Consider the following 12,128-nt stretch of genomic DNA (forward strand, 5'->3'; position numbering starts at 1 on the left):
GCTGCAGCCAGTCAGATTGGATGGTCAAAAGATGCCTTGGGCCACGATGGTCTCAAAGTCTGCTACTCTTAATCCAAAACACCTGCTTCTCTTTCTTTTTTTCTTCCCCTATGACTATTTTCTGACTGGCAGTACGTCTTTCAGCAATAAAGCTGAAAAAAAAAAATAGACAGTTAAAAAAACAAATGTAGGATAATTTGAGGGAGCTACTGACCACTCCATCTTCATGCAGATTGGACAATTTTTTTAGAGTTGCCCAGGGTGAGCTGCACTGGCTGGTTGCCTCTGTGGGACTATACATGGATCAGCCATAACATTATAACCCCCTGCCTAATACTGTGTACATCCCCCTTTTTTCCGCCAAAACAGCTTAGAGCCGTAGAGGCATGGACTCCACAAGACCTGATGTGTGCTGTGGTATCTAGCACCAAGATGTTAGCAGCAGATCTTTGAAGTCCTTTAAGTTGCAAGGTGGGGCACCTCCGTGGAGCCCTTGCATATCTGCTACGCAAGGGTCCGGACTGCCGGAGCTGCAATGGAGTAGATACGCAATGCAGCGGAGCCAGTGGAAGTACACACACATGAAACCTATCAGCTCCACTGCCGTGGCGGATTGGAGACGGACCGAACACAGATCTGATGGAATTTAGGGGTAATCCTTTTTTGCCAACTCGCAACATCACACTTATAACACTGAAAAGACTGCATGCATGGTACGCATGGTGTTAAAATACGCTGGGCATGAAAATGTCAACTACGTCAGTTGGAAACTAGCACTGACACTTGCACTGAGCTGTGCGCCGTTTTGCGCTGGGCGCAAGATAGTGCCCTAAGATGAATTACTTGAGCTTACTTTCACAGCTACTGCTGCAATGACAACTGCTGGTTGTATTGGTTAGAAATCAATTCAGCAACCAAAGTACATTAACTAACTTCCTGCGGTTTTTACAACACCAACTTGCACCCTATCTGACCAACAGTATCTTCAGATTGAAAACCTCTGGCCTAAACAAATACAACAGACTTTAAATTTAGCTTTCCTTAATTCATTTTGCCAACATCCTCAACAAGGACGTAACAGAGAGACAATTACATACAAAGGTAGACAGGTACAAATAGTTTCATACAGACAGACAGGCAAGACAGTTAAATACAGTTACAGGTTCATACAGATACAGACACACAGTTATAGAAAGGCACAAACACATACAGACAGACCGATGGAGGGACATACAGACAGATGGTTACAGTTAGAAACTGACTTGATATCGTTGACTGGTTGGCCTGTAAACAGAGCTGACCATCGAGCCCACTTCTCCTCAAGCCGTTTTTGCTTCTTTCTCTGAGAATCATAGGAAAAATCAATATACAGACATTAGGTTTGTATCCTGAATGCCAATATAATTAACATGTTTTACATCAAAATCACAACATTGTGTTTTCCACTAGTGCATACAACATCCAGCTGGGTGAAAACAGTAGCCAGCTGAGGACCAGGGGAGACGGTGCTTATTTTGGTGTTTACTCGCAAATGGGTCACCTTGCTTTTCCCTTTACTTCTCTTTCCCCTCCCATAATACTAAACTGGCTTGCTGTAGGATCCAGAATAGAATTAAAATCCTTCTCCTCGCATACAAAGCCCTTAATGGCCAGGCACCGGCATATCTTAAAGAGCTAGTAGTACATTATTACTCCACCACAACACTGCGCTCCAAAAAAAAAAAGTTTTAAGAGTAGTCTAGTTTGCACAAACTTGCACACCCCCTTCTTCCAGCAGCAACCTCAACCACACTGACCAGACAATATATAGTCAAGATGACACTCACGGGAATTCATAATTTTGAAACAAGACAATGACTATCTGGTCTCTCAGTCAAGATTCAGTTACAAGTCAGAACTAACAGGCTTACAAGATTAAAAGCAGTAGATTTTTACTGACTATTGAAAAAGCTTAGTGTTATATTTGATTATTTTCTACATTTTTTATTTTCCATAATTTCTCAATTTTAGGTCATGTTATTTATGAGAAAGCCTCTTAATTGTTTATCTCAAAGTGCACCAGACTGATACATTTGAATTTAAAATGTGCAAGATTTTCTTCCGGGGGAGGTCCACCCACCGTAGCCGATGAAATCCTGTGGGAAACACTGTTAATACTAATATTTTCAGCGATAATTCTAATGTTACAACATTTATTCTGTTCGTAACTTGATGACAGAACAAAGAGAGAAGCGTAGTAGACAGTAGACATTAGCTTAACAGTAATGAAGCAGGGCCTTTATAATGGTGATTCGGGTGTGAAAAACAAGGTGCTTCACGCTTCATAGCAGCAGCTGTTTTATTTAATGTTTCAAATATTGAATCATCTTCTGTAATATCTGCTATATATACTGTATTTTTACTTATGCTGTGTATAGTGAGTGTGTTGCACAGGACCCTTTTGGTCAGGATGAATTAAGTTATATATTGGCTTTCATGTTCAGACTGTAGTTGAGTTTTCTCTGAGCTGTGTTATTCAAGTCGATGTTAATATCAGTTTGGATCATATCATCAATCATCAATAATAAAAGACTCAGATCTGGGCCAAACACACTTGATCTTGCAGAATAATAGCCACAGAATTATGAGTAGATCAGTCGAAGATTGACTCACCTCATGGAGGCAGAACATGGTTTCAAACACATCCTTCTTTAACAGTTCTTCCAGGTTTTCTGATAGAACAAAACAGAACATATGTGAATAAATGTCTGCTGTTTGTCCCATATTAAAACTTATCTATAAAATCTGTGTGACACTGATTTTACAAGTGTATCCCTCCTCCCAATTACAACAATACTTACCTCAAAATGTTTTGACAATTACCCCCACATATATTTTAATTATAATATTCTACTACTTTCCAGTAAACAGTGAATAATGGCTCATAATTTCTTTAATTTGCAGGAAACTTACAATTGGATTCTGCTTAACTTCTGCTGATCATGACATTTTAATTCCCAACTAGATTCCGTCTAAAGCCTTGTTTCCACCAAGAAGTTCCATTCAGTTCAGTTCAGTTCAGTTCAGTACACATTGGAACAGTTATATTTGCGTTGCCATTGTCAAAAGTTGTAGTGTGTGGTTGAGCAAAAGAGAGTTACCAGGAGTTACGTAGGGTTCAAAGGGTACTCTACGGAAAGAGTGTCGGTGGAAATGCAGCTTAACTTCCTCTTAGCAGGAAAGGTGATTTTAGAGAAAGTTGGTGATTGTTGAATCTAATTTCCAGGTCGTCAAATACAAATCTGCGTCTGTATTTCTGTGAATCTGTGAATGACACTCAACAATCAACTATCTTTCTCCAGAATTACCTTCTCTACCTTTAATTGCCTATTTAGGCCTAATAATAATATCTTTACACCAACAACTCACTTCAATTAAGTGGCCTGCTGAATGGAAGTTAAACAGAGACTAGCGGGAAATGAAAATGGTATGCAGAGGTTAAGTAAAACCTGAAGTTTCCTAGAAATGTATTAAAAATGTATTAGCTGTTCATTACCTGGATGTTGGAAAATTGCAGAATATTACTATTAAATGATATCAGGTTAATTTTTTATACATTTTTAGATAATTATTGTGGTAATTTAGGGTTAATTTCAAAGGAATACGTTGCTTGCCAATTAGCACCAATTTACCATGAAATTTCCAGACCTGTAAAGTCTTACCCATATCTGTTATATTGATATTCAGTATTAAATATTGAATATTAAATATTAAAAATGTTTGAGTGAATTATATACTGTCATGTTTACTGTATTTTAGCTGAAGGGCCACGAATGACAAATGTTATTGACACTCACCTCCTGTGTTGATAAATGTCTGATGAAGGATAAAACTGACTATTCGGATCCTGAAGAAACAATAAAAAGTCAAATGTAAAGTGAAGAAATTGCATCTGCATGATCAGAATGAGCAGGTTTATATAATATCATATATTTTGACTGTACAGGTGTTAGTATAGTAGGGGGTATACACCATACACATACACCCTGTAGCCTGAATTCATTCAGCACACACATGTCTCTGAAAATAAAGTTCTGCTCCCCTTACAGCCAGGGCACAGTTCATTTTCCAAATACAGAAATGAATAAACATACCAAAATATACCATAATAAAAGAACAATGTTAAGAAAGTAGATTTTATCAAACAATCTCCCAACGGTACATGTGATTAATCCAGCATCAAAAAGTAATGTTTAATGTGGTTGTTGATAAAACAATCAGCATTGATCTCTAAATTAATAAGTTATTCACAGTTTCTTATGTCCACTGCAGACTTTAGACTGTATGAAAAGTTTATCCTTCAGTTCATTAACTACCTAAAGTCATCTGAAAGCAACAGGACAGATTGGTAAGTCTTGTCTCCAGAGTTTGTGTAAGGAGAAGGAATAATCTGTAGTGCTTGAAGTTGAAAAAAATACATATACAATACATATTGGCGCACTCACAGAGGCACCATCTGGAGCATGAGGGTTACTCCCACATATTGATGGCAAGCTAAACTGCTATAATGGCCAGTCCGACAATGTTGGTACTTGAAACATAAATAAGTGATCTTGTTCTGGTGGATAGATTCACTTTTTTTTTTACTTAGCCAGTTGAACTATATATTTAATGAAAGAAATCAGTCAGGAATATGAAGAGAATGAAGTATATATATATATATATATATATATACATACTAAATCAAGCTACAGTGGACAAACCTATAGCTATTGATAAACTCAACCTTTTTAACATGTGAAACCTTTCAGAAACCAGCAGCTTGCCCATCAGGGTAACTGCTGTCATTGCTTCATGTGAAAGATAATTACATAACTGCTGTTTTCTCCCAAAAGAGTACATTCCACTTTCTTGGAACAACCTGTAGCGGTAACATCTGATCACTGTGGTGTATGTCTGTATATACTTCATGTGTGTATACTGTACACAGGATGTGTATGTGTGTTACCTGGTAGCCTGGGTGACAGTACCCCTCACATCTCCACACCAGTTACAGGAGTCGGAGACTTTGAGCAGGTACTGGTAATCCTCAAACATCTCACGCGGAGCACGGAGGCCGAAAAACACCTTGCCATCATGGATGATCTCCTACACAAAACATTAATATAAATAATCATTCCCACTATATAACAACAAGTGTTATGTCAGCATGTGTGGAAAAAATGAGTGAGAGTAAAGGAGGCAGACTCACAGTGACGGTGACATTTTTCTTCTCTAGCTGCTGGATGAAAGCTCTCTGTCTCTGAGCCTTCTGGTCTGTGTCATCATCCACCTTGTTGGCCACCAGTACATAGTCAAACGTCCTATGGGTGGCCTGTTCAAAGACACCCCAAACCCCCCACACTCAGTGAAATATTTACATGGTTAAATTGTTAAGCAGCTCAAAGTAAGTATTATACTCAGATATGCCCAAAAAAAAAAAAAACTATCAAAGAGCTTTAAACCCCAGCTGTCCATGATGACCTGAACTATTTCTCAGACGACTGTAGCATTTCTGTTTGCCCGGTTAGTTTGGTTCTGAATCTCAATGATTTTGCACTTGTTTTCAGGGCACCACCTCCGAAGAGGAAAAAAATCTTCTTCATCTTATGTTATCAGTCAAATATCTAAAGGTGTAACTTCTCTTTTAAATTGATCTCTGTTCTCCACTCCAAAGGAATGCACAGAACAACAAATGGGTCAATATGAAAATGTTAATTATCTGAGTAAATACGAACACAAATGACTTAAATGAAATGATTACCAGATTATATTTAACGTATACAAGCAGTCAAAATGATGATAGTGAATTGAATGAAGAAGGGGGATGGTGGAAGAAATAATCAGTTCTATACGAATTCTAGCAACTCTTACTTAAGGAAGATGCAAAATTTGAAGGTTGAATTACTGTCAATGGGATAATTATTATTATATTATTTTGACATCAACCAAGTCATGAACAGTTTGAGAAGATGGTTCAGCCTACTTTGAACTGCGAAGGCCAGTCCGCAAGGTAGCATAAACTGCTCGTAAAGTTATACAATAGACTCAGTTGGCGTTGAAACTTGGCTGTCAAATCAAGAATAGAACTTCCTAACTGCATTGCTAAATAAACAGAATCTCACTCACTAATCTCACCGACGAACTACCAAAATATAGACAGCATATAAAGTGTCCCACCAGGGACACCAAGACATCAGACCATTGCTATACAGTTTTAAAAATACACTTATTGCTCTGTTCACCATGCAGCTTTAGGACTCTCTGATCACTGTTTGCTCCATCTCATCCCGACCTACAGGCAGAAATGAAAAGCTTCTAAGCCTGTAGTGAGGATGGTGAGGAAATGGACGGCTCAGTCAAAACAGGAGTCACAGGCCTGCTTTGACTGCACTGATTGGAGTGTTTTTGAAGCTGCAGCCTCAGACCTTAATGAATTCACGGACATTGTACAGCGTACATCAGTTTTTGTGAGGGCATGTGCGTGCAGACCAAGACCTTCTGTACACAACAATAAATACAGTAAACCCTGGTTTACACCTAAACTCAGGCAGCTGTGTCAGGCCAAGCAGAAGGCCTACAGAAGTGGGGACCAGGCCCTGTACAAGCAGGCCAGAAACTCACTAACAAAGGAGATCAGGGTAGCTAAGAGGAACTACACTGAGAAGCTAAGAACCAGCTTCCCAGCAAATGACCCTGTGTCAGTACAGGAGACCATCCCCCCCACCCTGTGGAAAACCCCTGACTGGCAGATGAACTTAACACCTTCAACACCAGGTTTGAAAGACTGCACTAAAGATCTGTGAAGAAGGATGCATGTCAGCTCTTCCAGGGACAGAAGATCAGGAAGGCTGCAGGACCTGACGGTGTGTGTCCCTCCTGCCTGAGAGTCTGTGCTGACCAACTGCACCTCCCCCCTCTCTTCACTCAGATTTTCAACCGATCTCTGGAGCTGTGTGAAGTGACCTACTGCTTCAAACGCTCCACCATCATCCCGGTCCCTAAGAAACCCGCCATCACATAAATGACTACAGGCCTGTCGCCCTGACGTCTGTGGTCATGAAATCCTTCAAGAGACTGGTGTTGAGCCACCTGAAGGACCTCCCAGGCCCCCTGCTGGACCCCCTGCAGTTTGCCTACTGGGCAAACAGGTTGGTGGATGATCATCAATCAATCCATCTCATGATACTTTCCAAAATGAGCAGGTCTAAACCATACTCATTGATTAATTTATTTACAGAGACCCAACTTTTTCCTCCACAAGGAAGCACTTGGCGAAAGTGGCGAGAAAAAACTGCCTTTTAACAGGCAGAAACCTCGGAGCAGAACCGGACTCAAATGTGAGCTGCGATCTGCATCGACTGGTTTGGTAGAGAGAGGAGGAGGGGGGTCGAGAGAAGCTGTGGGAGAGACAGAAGCAGGGGGGGATACTGCTATCTGCATCGACTGGTTTGGTAGAGAGAGAAGGATTGGGGGGAGGGAGGGGAGGGAGGGGAGGGAGGGGGAGAGAGAGATGGAGGGGGGTCGAGAGAAGCTGTGGGAGAGACAGAAGGAGGTGGGGATACAGCAGCCACTGCAGTAATAATAGCTTTACTAATTGAGATATGAATATTAATAATACTCAAAGTATAATAATAATACTAAAAGTGTATCGATGCAATCAACATGGGCAAGTTAGTCACCCATTCATCCAATGAGCCACCTGAGTTCTGTCCTAAGAGGCAGATTCAGGTAACAACACCTCTTCTGAGTAACACCTGTTTAGGTGCTGTGGCCATCGATGTAGATCCATATTCCAGATTTGGTGTCTTTAAGGTTTTATTCAACAAAGTAAAACCTACATCATGTCCTGTTGTTTAGAGTTACAGCAGTGAGAAAACAATAGGAAATACAGAAGTCCAGTTATGTTGGACATCTTTGTTCTTTTTTCAATCACCAAGGTACAGCGTGCAAATGAGACAGCTGACAGGTTCAATGTTTTTATTGAACAGTGACAGAGGGAGTTTCAAGATAAATCCTGATATCTTTTAATGTCTCAGAACAGACAGGTAAGTCTATTCAACAAAGAGTCAATGGATCTTTTCATATCAGAAGATATGTTCTGGTTTGCATGTTACAGATAGGTTTGTCCAAATTTCCCTTGGCGACGTATAAAAAGTTTGAATAAGAGGAGGAGTGAGACGTGGGTTCTTACCGTTAAAGGAAGTAAAGGCTCAGTGTTCTGACCATCCTTCTGTCTGGGCCACAGCTCAATGTTTTCCTTAAACACGAACACACACACACAAACACACACACACACAGATGAAGTTAGCATCAAAACAACACAAACAATCAAACAACAAGATAATTATAATAAATAATAATAATATAACCTGGTCTGGTATGTCCAGTTGGCTTATGATGGATAATGTTAGCTAATGGTAGTAAACTTTTGTTAAATATTGCTGCATAACATACACTAATATTTTTGTTAGTGTTTTGTTGCTAAGCAATGTTGACAAAGATATTACGCAAACTTTATGACCTTTCATTATCTGAATTCCTGTTACACTGTGTTCTAGTATTTTCAACTCAATCATCTCAGAGTGTGAAAGAAGTTTCACTTTAAATAGTAACAAGGCCTTAAAATAATGTCAAAATAATATCCCAATATTTTCAGGCTATATTGCGATATACAATATATGTCTCAAAATGTTCAAATCTCCTCAAACCACCTCATACTTCTAAGACTGGGTTAACATAATCAAATATCATAGTTTGTTTGTTTGTTTGTTTGTTTTTTTACCAAAATCTGTATATCAACATTAGATTCAAATTCAGATGCAGAGACACATTATTGTCATTTCCCTGAGTATTTATATACACAAAATCAAACATCCACCTTTAACAAAGTTAAATGAATGATGAATTTTGACAATAATGTAGGGATGACTATTGGTATTTTAACAAAATATTACCGCAATGAGATTTTTTGATAAACAATCAGTAAAATGTTGGTAAAGACAACTATCAAAACAAGTCAAACATCCTGGTAAGTTCAGTACAGTACAGTTTACAGTACAATAATGCAGCCTGTAAAACCAGGAAAATACAAAACGTGTGTAATATTAGGATATAACAATATCATAAATCTAAGACAATAAAGTCTTATTTCACAGTAACAATATAATAATGATACATTGCCCAGCTTTACTCTAAATCTGTAACATTTGTCAGATTGTCAGACTGTTTATATCAATGAGTGCAGGCTAAATGACACACAAAAAAATGAAACACAAGTCAGTATAAAACTCGTCAGTTCAACAGCAGCAGCACAAAATGACACAGACGACATGATCCAACATTTTAACCTTCAAGGAGGAGGACCTCTTACACAACTTAAATAACAGCGCTCTCGTGCTACGAATCAGAATGTGTCACGAGTGGAATATGAAACTGGCAAGTAACAATCAACAAGCATGCTTGTTATTCCATTAAGTCTTTCTTCTAGTTGTTCACATAGTATGTTGTGAGTCATCTTATATAATGCTGGCCAGCTGTTAGCGTTTTTGTTTTCCTTTCTAACAGACATTCAGCAGCCTGCAGGTCCAGACCTGCTGAGTTTTTCACGTTTGTTTGCTCTTGTCATCTCCCTCTCGCAGTCCCTGCTGTGTTCTGTTCAACACAGTTTTCACATTTTACTGCCCCAACCCTCATACCATTTACAGTGCAGGGAAACTGATAGACAAGATTAGTCTCTGGATCGACCGGATCCAAATACGGTATACTGCAGTGAATCCTTCACCTGGGTGTGACCTCCACTGCTCTCAGTGATAAGACTTTACATTTGACCTACTGAGCACACACATAGACAATCGTCGTAATAAAATAAAGTCACAAAGCAGGCTGTTCATGCAGTTCATCTTTTCATTTTCTTCAGTAGTCAGACACACAGTATCTGTTTCAGAGATGAGACGAATAATCAATCAATAAGTAGCCATTTTTAAGCCTAATCATGGTTTAAATCATATTTAAATATTCTCTGGTTTAGCTTCTGAAATGATCATATTAACTGTGTTTTTAGTCTTCTTTGATATTTGACTGAATACTTTAGATTCTTGGTCTAACAAAATGAGTCATTTGACAGTTTCCCCAGGGGCTTTGGGATATTGTGATTGTCAATTTTCATTATTTTGTGACATTTTACTCACCAAAACATTGAATCAATTCTTTGACGTTAGTGTCCTGTTTTACTGTATAAAACTAGGATTGTTAGTTATATTATCTATTTTTGTGATGTGAGAGTTTTTTGTTTGCTTGCCTATTATTGTAACTTGGGCAAAACATTTTTTGATTGACTTATTGTTTGATTTTGAAGATGTAAAAAGTTAAAAGAATAAAAAATGAATTTACGAGTTTAAGGCATTCTGTATTTGCTGTTTTGACTTTTTTTCCCTTGCAATTCTTCAACCACATTGACTTTTGATTGTTTGTTTCCTGTAATGTGATAGGACAAAATAGTCTTTGTTTCCAGAGAAATACACTGACTCTAATTTTCATATATTTAAACCACACTTATATACTGTTGGGCAGTTACTTGCATCGGATTTGATACCTGATCATTATTTGCTCTGTTTGTAAAATCGGGGGCTACAGAGTAACATCTATCTCCAAATATCAAATAAATGTAGTAGAGGAAATGACATTAACATGTAGTAGTGAAGCAGAAGATTAAGGTTGGCTACAGCTCACATAAAATACTTGAGCACCTCGTAACTGTATGAAAGTAAAGGAACTTAGATACATTATAACAGCTTATAGCTACACAAGAGTAAGTATTAGTCAACTGTCAGTTATGGATGAACAATTAATCTAAATATTATCGAAATCACAATATGTCCAAGGCAATATCCAAAACCCAGGAGAACCTATCTTTGGATTAAGGTAAATTCTGCCTCAGCATAGCAATATAAATTGCTGTGGTGGTACAGAGATGCCCTGTCCTACTAATCATATTCTCTGTACATAAGTAACCAAACATGCATGTTGTGTTACTAACTTGGAGGCCCCACAAAAAAAAACAATAACATCATCACTTTTATGTCATTTAATTTTTACTGTTTTATATTATTATTATTATTATTATTATTATTATTATTATTATTATTATCGTTACATACCGTTCAGGTGCAACTTACTGATAGTGAAATACGTTTTTTCACGGTGTGCACTTCTGTTAATCACAACACACTGATATGACAGTTTACTGCAGTCAACAACAAACGAAAGCTGAAGTTTTACCTCGACACTTTTGAAGAACATGTTAGAAGTTGATGGTGTTGATGTGAAGTTCGGTCATCCAACCGGGAGATAAATGTTCCTTCTCTGTCCGGCCTCACTAACATCTCCCCAACATTAAAATCAATCTTTCATTGACATTTAGCTAATCAACATCTCTCCGCCTCGTTTCACTTCCGCATAAGTAGAGACGACTGCTGCTGGTTGTGCGCGCGTGTGTACAGGTAAGGTGTGCCATTTCACCTGACGTCAGCTTACGCCAATAGAGGAACTGGAATAACTAATGTTGCGTTCAAGGACTACTACTTCTTCTTCTTCTTCGGGTTTTACCGAGAGCTTGCATCCTACATGTTGCACTACCGCCACCCTCTGGAGTGATCTCACTCCTACAATGTTCCATATTTCAGATTTTCCTCATTAGTCCTGTTCTCATTAGGAAGCTGACCAAGCATCTTCTACCTGATCCAACATGTTCTTTACTCCTGCTCCATTAAACCCTGATCTTTTCATTCCTTCCATCCTGTCCTTCCTCTCTATAACAGATTTCCTGCAATCAACAAGCACACGTTCTGCAGTTTCTGGTAGCTGACAATGATCACAAAAACAGTTGGATGTGAAGTGTACCATTCAGTACTGTGTCCTATTCTTAATCTAGTCATGTCTACATGTCTCCTCTTTTCTGTTTACTCCCCTACTTCTCACTACACCAACTCTGTTTTGAACGTAACAGAAATTTTCTGTCATGGTTCAGTGTCTGTTTGGTTTATTTCCTGTTTTATTTTGAAATGATTCACTTGTGTGTCGCATCCTACTTGTCGCTTCCTCCTCTGTGT

General features: G+C 38.6%; 1 protein-coding gene across 1 annotated transcript in view; it reads right to left on the reverse strand.

Moving 5' to 3' along the window:
• The window catches only part of LOC311254395 (anoctamin-9-like), a 30,093-nt gene extending 18,652 nt beyond the window's left edge, over nt 1-11,441 (reverse strand). The window contains exons 1-7 of the mRNA XM_084348134.1: nt 11,299-11,441; nt 8,213-8,278; nt 5,231-5,353; nt 4,988-5,127; nt 3,837-3,886; nt 2,653-2,711; nt 1,263-1,342 (exon numbers count right to left, since the gene is read on the reverse strand). Of these exons, the coding sequence (XP_084204260.1) occupies nt 1,263-1,342; nt 2,653-2,711; nt 3,837-3,886; nt 4,988-5,127; nt 5,231-5,353; nt 8,213-8,278; nt 11,299-11,319 (539 nt within the window). The 5' untranslated portion in view covers nt 11,320-11,441. The remainder of the gene's footprint in view (nt 1-1,262; nt 1,343-2,652; nt 2,712-3,836; nt 3,887-4,987; nt 5,128-5,230; nt 5,354-8,212; nt 8,279-11,298) is intronic.
• Between the last annotated feature and the right edge of the window lie 687 nt (nt 11,442-12,128).

The sequence above is a fragment of the Pagrus pagrus genome, assembly GCF_965226575.1.
Source record: "Pagrus pagrus genome assembly, chromosome: 1".
NCBI classification, from domain to species: Eukaryota; Metazoa; Chordata; class Actinopteri; order Spariformes; family Sparidae; genus Pagrus; species Pagrus pagrus.